This window comes from Apteryx rowi, unplaced genomic scaffold (genome assembly GCF_003343035.1).
Source record: "Apteryx rowi isolate R43461 unplaced genomic scaffold, aptRow1 scaffold_182, whole genome shotgun sequence".
Taxonomy (NCBI): domain Eukaryota; kingdom Metazoa; phylum Chordata; class Aves; order Apterygiformes; family Apterygidae; genus Apteryx; species Apteryx rowi.
Window position 1 is genome coordinate 751,938 of NW_020448108.1, and position 19,720 is coordinate 771,657.

General features: G+C 42.5%; 1 protein-coding gene across 10 annotated transcripts in view; it reads right to left on the reverse strand.

Annotated features, from left to right (window-relative positions):
• Positions 1–688: 688 nt before the first annotated feature.
• ECPAS (Ecm29 proteasome adaptor and scaffold) overlaps positions 689–19,720 on the reverse strand; it is a 64,969-nt gene continuing 45,937 nt past the window's right edge. For 4 of the 10 annotated variants that reach the window (XM_026061539.1, XM_026061542.1, XM_026061545.1 and 1 more), the window contains 20 exons: positions 19,319–19,486; positions 18,336–18,415; positions 17,429–17,534; positions 16,148–16,195; positions 15,005–15,126; positions 13,681–13,831; positions 12,669–12,734; positions 10,728–10,817; positions 10,154–10,220; positions 9,121–9,212; positions 8,962–9,028; positions 8,530–8,721; positions 7,381–7,589; positions 6,808–6,851; positions 6,056–6,248; positions 5,287–5,428; positions 4,574–4,679; positions 4,288–4,376; positions 3,034–3,105; positions 1,883–2,157 (listed from right to left, as the gene is read on the reverse strand). In XM_026061539.1, coding sequence (XP_025917324.1) covers positions 2,018–2,157; positions 3,034–3,105; positions 4,288–4,376; positions 4,574–4,679; positions 5,287–5,428; positions 6,056–6,248; positions 6,808–6,851; positions 7,381–7,589; positions 8,530–8,721; positions 8,962–9,028; positions 9,121–9,212; positions 10,154–10,220; positions 10,728–10,817; positions 12,669–12,734; positions 13,681–13,831; positions 15,005–15,126; positions 16,148–16,195; positions 17,429–17,534; positions 18,336–18,415; positions 19,319–19,486 — 2,244 coding nt within the window. In that variant the 3' untranslated portion in view covers positions 1,883–2,017. Of the gene's footprint in view, positions 2,158–3,033; positions 3,106–4,287; positions 4,377–4,573; positions 4,680–5,286; positions 5,429–6,055; positions 6,249–6,807; positions 6,852–7,380; positions 7,590–8,529; positions 8,722–8,961; positions 9,029–9,120; positions 9,213–10,153; positions 10,221–10,727; positions 10,818–12,668; positions 12,735–13,680; positions 13,832–15,004; positions 15,127–16,147; positions 16,196–17,428; positions 17,535–18,335; positions 18,416–19,318; positions 19,487–19,720 lie in introns of those variants that run through there. The other 6 variants (XM_026061538.1, XM_026061541.1, XM_026061540.1 and 3 more) reach the window with 6 other exon arrangements.

Sequence of the window (19,720 nt, forward strand, 5' to 3'; positions counted from 1 at the left end):
AAAAATCAAATTACCAGAGACCTGGAGAGTCTTGCTTTTCTGTAACTGTAATGCTGACCAACACCAAACAACAAAAAAACAAGTCAGACAGAAACTGCTACAGCAAAGCATCACTGGTAATATTGATCTAATACAAAATTGAGCATTCATGACACTACATGTCATGATGAGCAAGATTTTAAAGATACCATAAAGTGATTTTTCCCAATAAGATTTTAAAATTTACAACTGTGCTTAACAGTTCAAACTGCATGTAAACAAAAAACAGCTCCCTGCAACAAGGTGTAAATCAAAATATTATAGCACCAGCTCTCAGCACCAAGGAGTTGCTCATTGACCACTTCTAGTACATGATGCATTATATCTAGTATATGATGCTGAGGTTTCTGCTACAGAAGCGCCACAGAGGGAGAGATCTGCCCATTTTTGCTGAAATTTTCTTATCAGGCATGCACAAGTTACATTCCTCCCTTCTATGGGTAAAAAATCAGACAACTAAATAGTTACAGTACTAGAAACACTGAATGGGAAATGGCATCTGAGGGAAAAGTAGGTATGGTATACCTAATTCTGAACAGGCATGGAGGAAAGGTAACATTATCTGAGTAACTCCCTGCCTAACAGATCAAATCCTAGAGGAGACCATAAGAAAAGAAACAAACCTTTCTCTGCTTGAAAGCCATGGACATAATATTGTCAACACTAAAGATTTTATTTCACCATCAGCAAAGCATTCACCTCCAAAAAAGCTGTACACATATGGGTCAGATTACGGTACAGTGGTAACTTTACACTATTAAAAGTCTGTTGTTATAGTGGTCAGGTCTTGTCTTTTGTCTGAGGAGGGGAAAAGGGGACAGGCAGCCTGGCCATTTCATCATATAGAAAATTTACTCCAAGTTAATGCAGATATGTTCTTTCTTCTTAAGTGCAAATTAAAAAGTATTTGCTAGAAACCAGCATGAGTTGGGCTGCTGTGAAATGACAGATGATTCAGTTTGTAACAAACATTGACAAGTCTAAATCATTACATGTTTCCAAAGCAAGAACAGGGTTACAAACATGAAGAGGGGAAAAAAATAAAAATACTACTATTAAAAAAATGTATCATTGCAAACTCTGAACACTCTTCAAAAAACATATCTAGAAAAGATTTTTTTTTTTTCCTGCAGCTGAGGAGTGTCCATGCAAAACAATTTTGTGAAGAGCAGTGTTCTACCTGGGCTCCAACCAGACCCAAACCACTTGTCCCACACAGCTCAGTAAAGTGCTCTCTTGTGCATCTTTTGAGGAAAAACGTTCTCATTTAAAGACTGGGAGGCCGAGAGTGCTAGCTGGGGAAGGCATAGTCTCGGTCAATCCATTTTGAGGTCAGAGAAAGAGGAAGGAGAGAAGTTAACAGTGCTCTGCCTTTCATAACCCAAGGGCAAATGGGCTGCAAGGGAGGAGCAGGCAGGACAAGCAGAGGTGGATCCGTCCACTGAAACCCTGCCTCTGCAAAGCCCCAGGAATTTTTTCTTAGCGCAGACTTCAGCAGAGGCAGCTTTCACTTCTTACAGATAACAAAGACTAATTCTGTTGTAGAGTCAGAAAGATTCATTATTTAGACAGCAAGTAATAGATATCTACACACAACATAAAGTGAAAATCAAATATGCCTTTCACTTCCAGTGCTGGTGGTTTTTCAACAATTTCTTTGACAAAGGGGATCTGAGTAACATTCTTTTGCCTATTTAAAGAAAAAAAAATAATGCATCTTGCCCTGAACACTTTTTTATGTTGCACACTTGCAAGCATTCCAGGGCAGATCATTAGAGGTATTTACTGATACAACAATAACTAACCAGTAGCTTAAGAGAGTAAAAATAACATTAACGGGGAACAGAATTTAAGGCATTTTTTATTTTGGCCAGGAATGATGCATGCTACAAAGTAATCTTCATATTCCCAATTGGTTTTCAGACCACTGCACTTTTTTTTTTGTTTTACATGGCACTTTATAGTTTGTGTTTACAATTTAGTAAAGATTTTCAAGTGTTTTCTTCAATGTAAAGGCCTTCTCTCGTAGCTCGGGTCTGCTATCTGATGCCATTGTAGATAATGAACGAATGAGGTGGTCTCTGCTTTCTGGTGTCAGGCTTTCCCACTGTTTAGCTTCTGTGTAGATAAAGAGAGACAGATACTGGACTTGAATACCAGAATGCCAAAAAAACCAACACACTTTCTCCATGCCTGGACAAGCTGAAGAGAGACTGCTTCACATTTCACACTCAATCCATACTGCTCCTGGAGGAGAAGGCTACCGAAGAGGCAACCTCAGCTGGGCACATTGGTACATGTGCCATCTCCTGCACAGGGAGCTGTGCCCATTTAGACCAGGCTGAACTTGATTCTCTAGGCCTGGAACACATGAAAACATGCTTCTGACTTCCCAAGTGCTTCGTGCTATGCAAGAGGAATGAAAACCATTTTCTGCTAGAATAAAGGAAACATGCAGGGCATAACAGATATCCAAAGGAAACATCTGCTAGAGAGCAATTGCAGACTTATGACATGAAGACCTAAACAGATTCATTCTCTCAGGTAAATTCTACAAAGGCTGAAACTCCGAATTGACAATGAGGTGCTAGGTTTGGCACAGGAAGGGTAAAAGTCTCTCTTCTGCACAAACAAAAGCTCTCTATGGAGCCTGAACATAAATGTGAAAGGTTGGAAACAGCCTGTCCAGCTCAGTCCTGCGTGCTTTCTCTGGAACCCTCCTTGCTGGAGGTTTTCCTCACCCAAGGGGTTATTAATGGTACTTTAGACCTTGACTTTATTCACAGTGCTTCAAGCCCTCTCCAAGTTTTCCCAGTCCCCAACCACAAAACTCCATGTCCCATCCACCCTTCCAAAGCTACATGCACACTGCTAAATCACCCAGTTTTGCAAATAGGCAGTAATGCCACCTCTCCATGTTTCCAGGCCATACAGCCATGTACCGCCTTTCCCAAACACTGACTTTCCCATGTGGAAAGATGTGAAGATCCTCACCATTCAGTTTGGTGAACAGCAGTTGTATCACAGACAAAGCTTCTGTTCTTATGGATGTGTAGCTTTTGTTTTCTAAGGGGAAAAAAACACATTCAGAAGCAAATGCACACTAACTGCACAAAGAGCAGTAACCACTGTGGTCTCAAGAGAGCTTCTGGCTCCATAGCTCACAGAACTACTTTGTGCTGCAGTGCTCCCAGTTAGTCATATCTATGAATGGTAGAGTGAGCAAATAGAGGTTAACAGGAACATTAAGCCTTGTGCATGGCATCTGCATGCCCACAGCACTACTTTTCCTCATGTTGAAAGGGAAAAAAGTTGGCATAATTGCAGCGTGATTGCAAACAATTTCTGTGCATAGTGGACTTTACTTTTGACAAATTGTAATGGCTATAAACCATCTGGATTTCAGTAAGCAGTATTAAGTGAGGGTATATAAATCCTGTACAATCAAGCATCAGGCTAAAGTCTTTGAAAGTACTGGTTTCCAGACATCCAGTCTTGTAAATTCCTCACTGCATTGCAGGCTTAATAGTTAAAAGAAACTCAACTGTCCTATCTTCCCGTGAGAGGCCACTGGATCTGTAGTTAGCTGTTAAGCAGGTGCTCTTATGGCATACCAGATACAAGAGCTGCATGTGGGTGTGCAGAGACTTTGGGCACTGTCACAGTCATAGGATAAAGCAGGAAAACTGCCTCAGTAACAAGCAGCCCCCAGGACTGTCAACACTATGTAGGGAGCACTTTCATACCCACACATACTTTCCTCAGGGAGAGCACAAACTGGCTCAAAGTCTTGGAGCTCCATGCTTTGGCTGCCTGAGCAAATTTTGGGTATTTCCAAAGCAATGTACGCAAGAAGTCTGAACTTGGAGAGCAGAAAAATTTTTCATTACATCACTAATAGTTTGATCAGATGGGGTTCATTTTCTACAGGAAAAAAAAATTACTGAGTTTCAGATTTACATGCCTGAGAGGTACCTCTGCAGGAGTCTGTTTTCCTTCTCCTTCTCCCCCTCTGAAGCTCCCTCTCACCAAAGACATTTAACTTTTCTGGGCATGGCACCCTTCACACTACTGTCTTGAACAGCTACTGCAAAATCAAAATAATCACTGTGCAATGCAAAGAAGGGTGAGGTATTATCTCTGACAGGCTATGTTTATCCTTCACTTTCTCTGCCAGCCAGCCTTCAGAGGAAGAATGTATTAACAAGCAATTCATCATCAACCACAAACTGGGAAAAGTCCATTTACCTAAAGAATAGGTGATAGATGAGCAGGTTTCCAGCAGTATTCCTGTCAAAGCCCCAGGGTCTGAGTGCTCCTCATCGAACAGCATTAAACTGCCAAATGCAAAAACGCTGTCAAACACCCTGTGTCATTGTGATCAGAAGCCTTTCTACACATCTGCTCAGCTTCCTCTGAGAAAACAATAACTATCATTGCCACATCACTGCATGTCTGCCACAATTTCACAAAACAGCTTGAAATGTCAAAGAAAAGAAACAACATCAAGCCAGAGTGCAGTTAGAAGAATTACCCTTGAAAGTAGGCATTCATGGCCTGTAGCACTCCAAGCTGCACTTTCCATGTACTGAGTTTCAGACGCTCGCACATTAACTTGCAAAATTCCTGTCGATAGCAACCTGCAAAGAAGTAAGGATGTCATTATGTTACAAAGAGGAAAAGCAGAAAGAAACATTTCCTGCTCTATCTCCCAAGTGCTCCCTGTACTGCACTCCAAGTGACATCAAGCCACATCCTCTAAGAAGTGACCCTAAAAGCCTGCACCCATCTAGGCAGGACAACACTCTCATTAACAAACACTGGAACATGAATAGCTAACACAGTACATTTTGACATGTTAGTAAAAGCAGCCTGTTTTTTCAGATCTACGCAGTTCCTTCACCTTGTACCAGCTCTGAGGCAATGTGAAAGTAATGAGCAGAACTAGGCTTCTTTTGATAAGCGTGCCTCATCAGGCACCCTGCCTTAGAAGATGATGTCCTAAAAGTTTCATCATGCAAACTCAGAATAGTTCCATGAAGTGAACAGTAAGGAGTTTACCCAAGGATGGGCTACTCTGTGGGAAAGTTTTGGGGGCAGCTTTCTCACTGAAGACCCGAGAGTATCTTGCAAGCTGCAGGCAGTGAAATCCTGCAGTTCCTCCCCACCCCTCCACATGATCTCCACCCTGCTTTTATTTTTAGGGGAAGACAGTATGATTCAAGAGTGTTCACTCCGCTGACTTACGCTGCGTCTCTGGGCTCCTTGGCCAGGCTTTACCCAAACTCTCAAAGGCACAGATCAGGGACTCCATCTGCATCTCCTTCTCCCTCACGTCCTCATCTTCTTCGTCGTGCTTTGGTGAACCTGCACCCATGCTCTCAGAGTTCTGTGGAGGCCGTGGGGGAAGGTATGTTTGACAGAGCGATGAGGGCAGGCTAGCTAAACAGTTCAGCTTAGTCTTCCCTTGCAGTTTGTGCACACTAGTCTTGTACCTAGTCAATGTCCTCAGTCAGATGCAGCATGGGACTCCTTGGCCAACAGCAGCTCTGACACTACTGGCAGCCTACAGAAGGGCACATCAGCCTCTGTGGCCTTGCATTCAAACGGCTACATGTGCTGTGAGGGTCTATTTGCAGAGCACTGCAGATACTCAGTGGAGGCAGACTAACTACACAGCTCCCTAGGAGTTTCCTGCTGCCTCTAGAGCAGACAGGAATCAAATCTTAATGCAGCACTGGGGTGATGCCGGACACCACAGAAAGGACTTGGCTTAGAGAGCAGTTGGGCTAATTCAGAATTTAGGTAGCAGTTACAATCCTCCCAGGGCTCACCAACAATCTGGCATTCAACCCCACCTAGGACCTGGCTGAGTGGGGGGTATTTCTCCCAACAGCTGCCCCTTCTGGGCAGAAGTGTGGAAAACTGAAGGTGTGCATCTAACAGCATTGGCTGGTTTGTCATGCTTGGGTGTTTTGTTTTGAAAGAGGGAAAACCCAAGAAGCTGAACTGTCACCTTCTTTATCATGGGAAAGACGATATCTGCCAGTTCCTGGAACCAGTCTTCCTTTGTTGCCTGTAGCACCTCAGCCACACAGCGCAGTGCCACCATCTTATACTTCAGGTTCTCTTTCCGACACTCTTTCAGGACAGCCTGGACAATCTCACTGACACTGGGCTGGCCAGGCACGGACATCTGCAGCTCTGCACTGAACCACAAGGAGTACAGAGACTTTCAGACCTCCATTAATCCCTTCCCAAGCATAGCTTTTCCCACAGATAGCAAGCATTTCCCATGCTCAGGCCCAGGGTGGCCTACCAACAGCTGTAAGTAAACTTATACTCTGGTGCTCTTCTTTTACTATGTCTGTTCTTCCTCACTTTTCTTTCCCATTCTTCCTCATATGCTTTCAATGCACTCTCCCACCTCACCCATCTTCTACCTCTTGCTCTCTTTCTTCTTAGCAATTCTGGCCTTTCATCATCCTCCTTCTTGCCATAATTCTACCATTCAGCTCCATAAGTCCCTCCATAACATCTTTTGCTGCTCCGAGCCCTCACCAGTGACCCTCAGACAAGACAAGCAGAGAGGGACTGCTCACTTCCTGATGGGAGATCAAGGCAGTGTTCACAACTTTATACTACTTCTTGTCTCCTTGCTGGAAGAGGCAGAATTTCCCTAGCACCAGCTAGCCAACAGCTCTGTGCAAAGAACCTCCTTTTTGGGATCTCAGAGCCTGAAAGTACCACCTTTTGCAAGGCACTTACTTGCATGTGGAGACGACACTGGCAATGGCCTTTAGCAGTTCCTCCTGCAATCAGTAAAACAGTAAATTAATAAAACACTGAGAAACGTTCCCTAGCCAAATGGCACAGTGCTACTCCACAGTGGTATCCTTTGCACTCTACTGCTTGAGGTTGTGGGGAAATATGCCCCTGACACCAGCCAAGAGAAGCAATGTTTTTCTCCTGCCACTTTGGACAGGTTGCTGTTCTTTCTCCTTTTTTCTAAATCAGAGGTCTTGACTTTTCATCTACTCTGACTGGGAGTGGAAAGGTGCCTTGCAGTGCCTCTGAGTACAAGTTAGTCCCCTTCAAGGCTAGGATATGGTACAGAGGAACTAGTCTAAATGAGAATCCAGCTCTCAAAGCAATCTGAACTCTGCCCAACACTTATGTTTCCTGGTGCTTTTATTTCCATTAAATACAGGGCAAAAGTCAGGCTGCCTAAGCTAGAGTTTCCATCCACTCTCATCTGCAGCCCAGAATGCTGCATCTCCTGCCTCAGGGACTGAAAGCTGGTGCTCACATCAATCCTTTTGGGGCCAGCTCTTTTTTTACCTTTCCAGTCCATGTTCTCCCTGGCAGGCCTTGCAGCAAAGCAGACAGCACTATTCCTAGGTGTGGCGGTACCAGAGAACCTGTCTGTTTGGCAATTGATGCCATGGCAGCTGCTCCCTGTGCTTTCATCTTCCAAGACTGGGACTGCAACGCCTTCTGGGTAATGACTATCAACTCCTGCATGTACAGTCTGATACCACCCTGAGTACCTGCATGGCAAACAGAGGAAAATTGCAATCATGCCACAAAAGGAACAAAAACCTGATCTTATTAAAAAAAAGAAAAAGGAAAAAAAAGGACCTATAGCAGTTATGGATTTCTTTTCTGAGCCAGAAAAACATATCAGCAGGCCCTTCTTCAGGCAAAGGGGCAAAGAATTCCTCCAAGGCTGACTGAAGATGGGTTCTGTTTTCTAGGTGCTTCAAAAGCACCTGAAGAAAATCTCTAACATGTCCCTCCATACTATAGAAACTAGCTGTTGTTTTATTCTGTTTCTGAGGAAATATAACCTTTTGGTAAGAACAGATTACTGGAAAACCTCTTCTGGAAGCTCCTTTTCCACCCCAGGGAAGCAAACTGCTGTCTGGGGACCAGATCCAAAATCAGGTCAGAAAAGGAGCTAGCAAAGCCATTTCACTAGGCATCCACATCTTCCTCTTCAGACAGAAAACATGGCAAATTAGCCTTTCTATAGGGTAGATTCACCTTGAAGTTAAAGCCACAGGCACCACTGGAGGACCAGATGAGATCACCAACCCTAGGGAGAGGTCAAAGTCCCTTATGACTTCAGGGTGTGCAGCACCCTTTTTAGGCTGGCAACAACATTTCCAGACATGTCTGGCTACTTGCAGCATGATATGGGCTGTATTACAGCGACATTAAGTGTCTCTCAATCTTAAAATTCTTAACTTCATTGTGTTTGTATATCCTCAGCTATCAGCAGCTCTTTAACTATTTTAAATAACCACAAAGAGGCCAAATAACTTGCCCATCTCACATAGGAAGTCTTTAGCAAGGAAGAAAATGTAAATAGGTTTCTGAAATCTCTTGCCATGAAAACTCTGTATTTCCAAAGTAGATTTCCAGAAAACATAATATTTTATACCCTATGTTCCACAGAAAGTTTTTGCCTCTCTTACGGCAACTTACCAGGCACATTTTCCTGCCAAACTTCAGTCCACAGAGTAGAATCCTCTTTCTCTCCTTTCTCTTCATCGGAGACCTCATGCATGCCAAGAAAAGCCAACGGCAAGATGTGTTTGGCATGGTTCTTCACTACATCTGGGCTGTAGCGTCCCATAGCATGTACAGTTAAAGCACAGCCTGTTCTGTAAACTGGCTCTGAAGAAGCAAAACAATCATATTGTGTGGTGACTGGTAGGCAGGATTTTCATTTCACAGCTTGGTCAGCTTCTTGGGAAGCAGAGGAAAAGCACGGCATTGCATAATGATACACTGGAGTTCTTCAGCTAGCAAAACTAAACATTATAATACAGAAACATTTCTTTACCAGTTTCTGCCATGATCATTAACTCTTTTCTGCACCATATGCTATAACTGAATATTCAAAAAGCCACATACCTTCCTTCTCCATGTACCAACTGCTGAGTTTGTGCAGCAACTTCTCAATGCTACTGTCCCGGGAAGTCTGTAAAAGGGAAGAGACTTGAATCACTCAAACACATGTTAAAAATTAAAAAAAATTAATAATAATTAAAACCATTTCAAACCCCAACTCACCCGGACTAGATGCCCCATAGCGAAGGCAAAAGACTTCTGCACCACACTGTTACGATCAGTCAGGCCACTGAGCAAAGCACTCATAAGTTTGCCTGTTGGAAGAGGGAACCCAGACTTCACTTTGTCTGAAACATCATGTTTTTATTGCTGTGACAAGAATTATAACAGCCTGCATTTTAACAAATTTATGCATTTATACACGCTCTCTTTTCTTACGTTTGCTGGGTCTCTCTGGTCCTTATGCTTAATAAGCACACATCATAACATAGCTCATAGTGGCAGCAAGCCTCAGTCTGCACACCTCAACCAGTAATGTTCCCCTGATGTGGGCACCCCTAGCTGATTAGTGTGTTCAGCCATACTTCTATTTTGCAACAGAAAGGAGATCTCCTCTATAAAGAGAAGACTGAGATTCTAGTGATTGTCAACAAAATCTAAATTCAGGAACAGAGGTGCAAGAGCAAAGGCCTTCCTGTCTGAGACAGAATAGCTCTATTAATGTTGAGAGAAAGCAAATTTCTTACACCTTTTTTTTTTCTTACGATGCAGCCATTGGAATGGGACAGGCAATAGGTATCCTGGCTGGTGCTTTTAACAAAGGCTGACACACTGAGAAAGCCACAAAAAAGGTGCTGTACACTGGGTCAGGAGTGCAGTCCCTGTTTATGCTGGGTAGCACAAGTTGAAGAACACGTGCTTATTACAGCACTGCACTAGCACAGGCATTGCTAGTCTGTTCCAGCAAAGTCTGAAGAGAGATTTCAGCCTGCGTGCCCTATGGTATACTAGGGAATTCCCTCAGCTTTTCCCTCTGCTCCTTCAAATTTGATGGAGACATTTAACATCTCAAGGATCTACTCCCAAAGTATGCACAAGGGAGCTTCAAACAGCTCTTTGAGGGAAATACACACACAAAGATCATTACTGTGGGAATGGGGGGCCAGTAGAGAAGAAACACCAATAGGGAAGAAACACTACCTATAAAAGAGCAATAAAAACAAATTTAAAACTTTACACTAGAAATGAGCCTTACCTGAATAAGGTGTTATGTCCTGGGGACATTGTGTGGTTAATGACACAATTACACTGGCACAACCTCCCTGGAAGATTACAAGGGGAAACAAATATAAGAAAAAACCACATTAGCCCCTGGTACTACTATTAATACTTGCTGCAGTGCTGGATGCACTTTGTGTGACACTCTCTAGACCCACCCAACCTTTGCCCAGGTATAAAGGGAGCCAGTGTTAGAAGCAGCTGAACAATTTATAACAAATGAATCACAAGAATTGAATTAGAAGTATAAGACAACCAGGACCACACTCAGGATGGATGGTCCTGGGAGATTCAGAGGTATCAAGGAAAACATTCTGCATTCTGCTCCCTCAGAATCCAACAGGCATGTAGCCAAGAGAAGGTTGATGTGGCACAAGTGTGAAAAACAGCAAGTAATGTAGATGGACCGAGACTCAGACCTAAAACAACTATAGTCTGAATGAGCTAAGCTGTCACTTCAAAAGAGAAAGTGAAAAGAACCATATTTAATGTGATATTTAATTGTTTTTCCTTTTCCATGTCCAAGCAATCCATTAATATCACAGGCATACCTTTGTACCAAGGCCTACTCCACTTTTGATCAGTTCACAGAGCCGAGGAACCAGCTCACCCAGGATGGACACATCCAAGTACTGCAAGCTCTAGAAAAAGTCAAAGGACAGAAAACAATGGTAAAGCTGAAACCCATAAGCTGAACTGCTTCTAGCTGTGGGCTACCTCAGTTTCTGCATGCTTGTGTTTTGCTGCATTGTGAGAGTTTGTGTGGTGTGAGAAGGGGACCATGAGGTAGCTTACACGACATGACGATTCCCTGGTCCCACTTCTATGCTGAGATGACCCTGCTGAAATTAGCAGTTGCACTGTTGGAACAGATATATTCCTGCATTTCATCTTTCTAGAAAAGTGAAAGTAACACACTAGCAAGAACTCCTTTTTGGGAGGGAAAGCAGAGAGATGCAGAGGTGTGCCTATTTTAGGACAAAATCCAACATTATCTCATGTGTCTGAATGCAGTAACCCTAATGTAGCTAAACTAGACAAAGGAGAACTATTCAGACTGTTTTTTAACAGGTCAAGGCAAATAAGTGGAAAAAATGAAATAAATGTACAGCAGAGATGTTATTGGTATGGTTTCTAATCTGTGCTTAAGATGCTAGTGGGCAAAACAAAAAGCCTCAGGTTTCCAGCCCTCTGTGTAGCACTGCCTGCAGAGGGGAGATCCATCCTCTAGCAAAGCCAAAGATGACACATCAGCTGAAGGTAACCCCTCTAGGCTAACCCTCAGAAGTCAGTTCTCCTGCCACATCTCCCTCCTGCACTGGTAAGGTAAAGGGAGAAGGGAATAATCAATTATAACCCATCAAAGGTTGTAATCTATTCCTGTCTCCCAGTCAGCCCCCAGATACACAGGAACAAGAGGGAAGAGTGCTCATGAACCGGGACATCTTCATGCTGCTCTAAGGAACTGTGGAATCTCTCTCCTTCCATGGGAAATCTCAAGCAGTGATGGTCAGGGCAGCACAACTGTCCCCCATGGCTGGGAGCAGGAGAGGCATGGCCAGCACGAGGGACAGCAGCAGCTGCTCCAGCTTGCAGCAGGTTGGTGAGGACATTTTTATACGGAGCCTTTCATCCTCATGTGCTTTACAGATTATTTATAGAAAGCACTCCACCTGACACCAAAACACAGCTCCCTCTGGCACAGGGAGTCCTAGCTGCTCCAAATGCTGTTAAATACGGAAGGGCTTGCTGCTGTTGCTTTTCTGTAAGTCCAGGAAAAAAAGAACAGCTCTGGTAGCTGTGCTTCACCTTGAAACTGCTCAGGTACTTACACATCATGCCTGCTCCCATGTCCCTGGCTGCAAAAAAGGGGATTATTCTCTTCGGGAAGGGACAGGTTCTTACACATGGCAGTGAGCTCTGCCCCGCAGCACAGTCTGGGCATCAGCAAGTCCTCTGGCAGAGAACTACAGTGCCAAGTACTAGCTGCTGACAGGGTTTTCAGTGACATCGGGGTTTTTTCAAAATGTTTCCACCATGTAAAACACTGGCAAGACCCAGGTGGTGTTGTCTAACGCACCAGGAACCAAGGACTGGACAGCATGTGTCCTAAGAACAATGACTTTACTATTGTTTTTTGTGGAGTAACAGGGCCAAAGATGAGGAGAAACAGCAGCTAGCATAGCCCAGAACCAGCTGGGTTATCCACAGAAGAGCACTTGAAAGATGCCCTCTTCTTCAAACAAGGCAGGTTCTCAGGTGGAGAAACAACTCCTCTGACTCCAAATGGAGTCACAGTCATTTACAACTGATGTTAGAGACAAGCTGTGGGGACAGGGTGAGAGAACTCAGTATCTGAAAGAAGACAGACATCCACAGGGAGATGTGACACTAAAACAGAGCCTGAAGAAGAATTTGGTTAAGGCCTTACTTTGATTCCTGTTATCCTACAACAAACCATAAACAGGAACCCTCCTGAATGAATTACTTACCATGTTAATCGTTTCCATCATGGGAGATGACTTTACAGCACTAAGTCTGGCACTATCCATTGCAGTCTAAATAAAAGAGGAAAAAAGATCAAAAACAAAAGTAAAGTCAACCTGAAGCCAGTGGAAATGCCAACATCAGCTACAATTCACTTTCTCACAAACTTAAACCAGAACCCATTTCAGATGTGTGAAGACAAGGAGTCATTACTCCTACAGACTATGAATGTTTCCCTTCTAGGGAGAGATGGATGTTCTAGCTGGTGCACAGGAGCTGAACAACACACTCCTGCCATCATGAAAATGAAATAAAATATGAGAAAGCTCTACTTGGTTATGCTGTCCACTTGCTTCTTACTGGGGAAGGGCAGAGTTTGCCCCCTTCCCCCCCCCCAATGAAATTAGCTCAATTTACTTCTGAGTAGTGGGATTTCAGTCACTTTCCCAGGAGACTGCAACTGATTAATATGCTTCTCTGAGATGGGTTAAAGGATGCAGTGCTGAGGACATCTCACTCCAGCCCATACTACTAATGCATATCTTCTAATTTATGTTATAAGTAGTTCTGCAGCTAAACCCCTTGGAAAAACAGAGCAAAGTTTGATAATATAGGTGCAGTACAGATAATTATTACAGACCTGCTCTTCACTTCTTCCACATTTGTACACGGAGCTGAAGTGACATTTAACTACAGTTCTTACTGAGATTGCTCTTTACTTTCTGAAATATGTGGATGTGTAGTGTATAAAAAAAACAAGAAAAAAAAATCCTGACCCTCCCCATAAAACAATTCATCCAGCCATATTCCAATGACCATATCTTACTTTTTACAGAATTGTAAAAAATAAATCTTTTAGTGACTTTGAGTGATTCATTAGCTACTTCTTATCACACCTTTGAACACCTCTGAGCCAAATTTGCTATTTTTCTGCACATGCTTAGAGAATGACAATATGAAGCTCTAAATCTCTGTGTCTCTCCTCTGTTGATACTCTCCCATAATAATTGCACTTACTTTCTCCTGATCTGTTGCACAAAGACTCAAATAATTGAGAACTTGAGGCTCCAGCACACTCAAGGACTCCAGCAGGGCTGGGATAAGTTTTGGTGCATGAGGTTTCAGCATAGATCCAGCACTTTTACTGATCTTCACGAGAGTGTTAATGCTGGAAAGAGACCAAAGAGAAGGTCACCATCAAAACCTATAGACTTAGCTGAAAAATCTTTCTGTTCCAATTCAGTACTAACAGAAAGACCAGTCTAGATGTCAATTACACCAGTACGGCTCTACCTGCAAATAGAAATCACTGTATATTTTTCTGCTTAAGCAAGATCAGACCCAGACCCCTGAGCCTGCACAGACACTATTCTTGGTACAGAGATTGCTTGGATTGGCCAGAGTATAACAAAGGGAGTGGCCAAAGAGACAGATGCAAGAAGAAATAACATTTCTTCATGTTTTAAAGAAGTTTTAGGCAAAGTCACCACAGAAATAAGTCTCTGCCCAAGAAAAACAAATTACAACAATCTGTTCAAATCTCACTGTTCAGTTTCAGACCAGCTGCATCTCTCAGGCTGTATTTTGACAGTGTTTCCAAACCTTGAAAAGGAATGAAACAATTCAAGAAATATACGCTATAATTTGTTGGGAGCTTTTTAGAATTCCTGGATAATCATGTTCAATAAGAGAAAATTATGTTTGCAAAGACCAGCTATATTCCAGATCTGAATCTTGCAGTTTTTTGTCCATCAAGTAAAGGAAGCTATACACAAGGTTACAAAGTGACAAGCATATGAAGACCCTAAATGTCAAGGGACCTGAAACTGTTATGTGACATAAAATTTATTTGAACTGTATGACCAAATGCAGCCACCTCTGGGATAGGAACTATCATTACTTAGAACCAGTCGTGAAATAAGACATGGCTCTTACAGCAACTACCCCGCGATTTTCCATTTACAAAACGAAAGAGAGCCTCAAGCACAGAAACCTCCTTGCAGATCAGTTTACCAGTTGTATAAAGCCAAAAGAATTTCATGCTGGGATTTGAATCTGGGCATTTGCAAAGAGGTCAGATACTACAAGGTCAAAATTTAAGACTAGTTAACCTTGTTGCCTACGCTTGTTTAAACAGGACGTTCTTGAGGGATAGCTGGAGTTCTCAGCACTGCTGTTTGAACTCAGTAAGAAAAGGAAAAGAACAGCAGGAAGGCTGCTTTGGGGAGGAACTTCTGACTTAAAACAGAAAGCATATTCTGTGATTCAAACGAATAAACTAGGTCCCCTCAGGATAAATCATGCCCTCACCGCCAGGGAATTTACAGGACGCAAAACTAACCTGAGAGATCGGACTTCAGTGACTGTGCTTACTATTCCTTTGTCTAGGAGGCAAGGGAGCAATACAGCTACGGTCTTCTGACCTGCTGCTCCTTTAGATGGATCACACATTTTCACACAGACCTGGCAACAGATGAGAATCAGTGTTGCATGCATGTTCAAACCCCTCTCTCAGATTACATTAAAGCACCTTCTCTGTCAGACAGAACAAAGTCACAGCAACTACAGGAACTGCTCACAGAGCCAAACACAAGCTCTGCTACACCATTGTTCTCTTCTCCAGGAAGCACTAAAACACTGAGCCAAGTTCCTAAAAGGAACTTCAGCTATGTTCAGCTTCCCAAGAAGGCAAATTCAGAGCAAACAGGTAAGAGACACTGATTCACAACTTGATCAAGAGATGGACCACATGACCTTCCAGGTGAAGGACAGCCTGTCTCAGCCACAAGGATTCAACTGCTCCACAAGGCAGAGCTGCCCGCCTCAGATCAGAACAGATTCTGACATCACCTGCAATGTTTTGGAACTGGATCACCACTTCTGCAATTGACATTTCATGTAGCATGCATTGTCGAAGCCGTGATTTCAAACACAGCTCTTCAGATGTGTTTCTGTTTCCACTGAAATAACTTTTTCAGAGGAATACCAAACAAAACATGAAGCAATGCATGTACTACACCCCAAAAAAATCTTGTGGTGGCAACAGCATCAGAGAGAAAAGTCCAGACTGGATTACTGAATTTCAGACCAGTGAGGTTCCACTGTGTTTGGTCAACTGCACGCTGTTCCAGTTATATAAAGTTTCCTTAAATCTCATCCTCAAATGGAAAAAATATAAGGACATCAAGGATCCATAAAGGGACATCAAGAATTCAGTATCTCCCTCTTGGGATTGTACAAAACGTAACATCAGAGTCGCCTCAAGCACTAGAACTCCACCAATACCAACATAAGTACATAAGTGTACGGGACCAAGCCTATTATGAATGCTTTCTAGCGGACTGTTCTGTTTGTCACTGCATCTCATACCAGAGATCTTTTCAAGACAACAGAAATGTCACTCCTGCAGAGATGGAAGTGAATGATTATCTGACATCACAAACACACACCTCTCCATGCACAAATTTTGAAATTAGATTTTTACCTTACTTAAAGTTTTTAGGGCTAGTTCTGCTGCTTTTCGCACAGACTCCTAAAAAAAGAAGTCAATAATCTGCTGTTAATACTTTTAAATCTGTGTAACAGTTCTTATTTGTAGACAACTAAAATACTAGTATTGACAAAACTACATTCATGGCTAATATATAATACCTTCTAAAGAAGTTCTGTCTGTGGTCCACCTAGTATCTGGTCTATTCAATGCCAAATACATTAAAAATGCCGCCTGACACCACCAGGCTGTCTGTGCTTCCATTCACATTTGTCTCTTTGGTATTGTTATTAGGTTGTCCCCCTCCAAACCCAAAAACCTTCTACTACAAAAGGAAGTATATAATCCTTTGTGTATACTTTATTGTCTCAGTAAAATGCCTATTCCTTCGTGGTGCTTTACTCAACTGAATATCTAGGATTAGAAAGACTAAAAGCAAACAGCAAAATCTGTGCCAGTCCAGTGGCATGTGACAGCAACACCAACCAGACACCAGACTCTGACTTTATCTGCATTGATGAATTAAGACAATGTCTAGCAACATTCCTGGGCCCTGGAACACAATCACCTAGACTGCTAACTTCTTAGGGTGCTCCGGGCACAATTCTAGCCTGTCCCAAGCAGACTCTCCCAAACCATTTCCAGGCAAAAATTCAGGAATTAGACTGTCCCAGGGACCTTTCCCTATAGGCAGTTTGCAGGCAGCTGCTCTGTTTTGGAAGCTAATACAGTTCACTAGCACAGCGGCAGGATGCTCTGTGCCAGCTGGCTTCAGTGCCCAGGAACATTTCTGAGCGCACTGAATTTACTAGTATGGAAGCAGCTGCGTTGTATACAGTGCACTTTAGGAAACAGCTCAGCACAGCTTGAGCTGGAAAGTCTGATCCCAGGGAGAACATGACTCAAACCTGGAAGGACCTGAGGACTCTGACTTCGTATCTGCAATGCTTTTAATAACACAAGCAGTCCAAAATAAATACTTCTGTCCTTAAAGTTAAGCATACTTAAAAATTCTTTCATATCCAGGAAAAAGTGCTGAACATGCAAGAACAAGCATGTCAAGAATGAAAACCAGCACTCAAAGGGTAAGGAAATGCTAACTGCGAGTGGTCTGAGCTTGTAGTCTGCTTAATAACCAAAACTTCTATTGGCTTCAACTTAGTTTCTCAGAGAATCTCTTTTCAGTGATTATTTTTTAATCTCTTTTTAAATACTTCAGAGTTTGATCACTCTACTTTCTGCTGGCAATTCCTGTTGAATTATCAATTCCATTACCTTAATGTCATCTTGCACTCTAAAAAGGATTTCCCAGATCTCTGGAAGTTTGTCTATAATTTCATCCAAAGGTCTTCCTCTTAGTAAATCATTCAGTGCTAGACAACTGCAAATAAGAAAATTTTATTTCCATTATGTGGTGTATTTATTTGATATGGAGGTATACATAAATAGATATATTTTTAAATATATAAGTAATGGTTAAAAAAAAAAAAAATCTGAGAAACGTGTTGTACATTCCTTATTTTCACCAAACCATAAAACTACTGTTATAAGAATGTCTCCTTTAGCAGAAAAAAAAAAAAAAGCATTCAGCCAGACAGGTGAAATCTAAAACAGATGAGAGCAGGTGAGAAAGGCCATTGTAATGGAAATTCTAGCTAACGCAAATATTCTAGTTATGATGTTGTTTCAGATTTATTTTCTATAAAGCACAGGATAAGAAAAAAGCACAATGGTCTGAAGCCTGCAACTAAGATTAGAACAAATATTTTCAATACGGCATAACTATAAACAAATATAAACAAAAAACCCCCCAATTAACAATGCTATATTGAATGGCATCCTACTGCCAAGTACATACATAGCCACATCACCAATTCAAACTGCAACATTAGCAATTCTTCAGGTTCAAGGATAGCCAAGAACTTTGTGACCAGAAAATTCCTCCCTCAGAGAATGCTGTTTAATATTATGCTCAAGTTGCATGCAGTAAAAAATCCTCAGGTTCAGTGAGGCAAATAGCTTCAGGATTGTATCACACCTCAAGTGCAGACTGCAGGAGTGGGTTTTGTTCTGATGAAAGGACATGTGTCACCCTCCCCCCAACCTCCGCAGCTGAACAGGTTTATGGTGAATAAAAGAGATGAGAGTTGGAAGAAAAATCTGTTACTTTTCCAAGCAATACCTGGATTCCCTGATCCTCCACAGATTGCTGGTTAGGTTACTGATCAAGTCTTCAAGAATTTCCTTCATATACTTATCAACCTATTATGAGAAAAGGGAACAATCATAAAACAGGCATGGACCACACATCCCAGTCCTGCACTCTGGAGAAAAAAAAAAAAAAGAAGAAGGAACATTTTGGACAATATAGCCTGCTTTCTGGTACCAGCCACAGCAGATGAACTAACCCTTACCCAAGCTGACCCTGCACAAGCTTATTCTGACTCTGTTTTAGAGGTGCTTCTCTCTCCACTGCTTCAAGGCTCAGGGTGTGAGAGAGACTACGGGGAAAGATCATGGTCCTTTCAGTTCTCTTTCAACAGAAGGGTTTAGAAGCAGTAGCAAACCATATATCTCACAAGAAAAGCAGTTCCTCTTTGATGAAGAATCAGAGTCAGTGACTTCATGCTAAGATCGGCCTTGCTAAGAAAAAAAGATTCACAAATCCAATTTTAGACCTTTCAGAGCCAGAGGAAGGAAAAGTCCTGAAAACCACTTATTCTTGACACTTGTATTGGAGGAACCGTCCTCAAACCGATGAAACAGCTTCTTCCCACCTAAAACCTGAGGAGCCACATTTAGACACCCCTGCTCTGGAAATGGCATCTTCAGCCATAAGGACTTCTAAGGAACTTCTCATAACCAATATCTCAAGTGCAGAAGACCCCACTTTCAGCTCAGTCTTAGACTTGAACATCAGCTACACAAAAAAGCTCTGGAATATCCTGCCACATACAAGAGGCAACACAAAGTCTCTGCACGTCCTCCACCTTGTCCTTGGATTCCAGCATCTCTTGCTCTGTAGGACAACGCCTCATCCCTTTTTGCAAAGCCCTTCCTTTCACTAGATAAAGTAGATACTCCCTTCCCATGACAATCTCCGTGAGATGCGGCTAGCAGCAAGCCCACAATTTTGCACTCTAGCAAGGCTTGATGTTCACTCACCATGGACTTGTCGGTGACCAAGGCATTCCAAATGCTGGTCATTGCCTGTCGAATGCCAAGGTTGGGGTCAAACTGGTAACGGTAGAGCCGTGGAAGAAGCTGGGGCAAAAACGGAGCCAGTTGTTCTCCTGCCTTGGTAGCTATCACATTGAAACCAAAAGCTGCTCCCTGAAATGGTGACAAAAGAACTTATATTGAAACAATCTGCTCACTCAGGTGTTGTTCTTGGGCACACCGCAGTCAGTAACAAAGCTGGCTGACACAGTTTAGATACCAAGATAAAAAAGACTTAAAGAGTTAAAGTGATACCAGAATTAGCCCTCATCAGTGCTACAGTGCCATAGTAATCTCAAACATACTGTCACACAGGGAAGAATATACTGCTCCAATATTTCCCTCTCT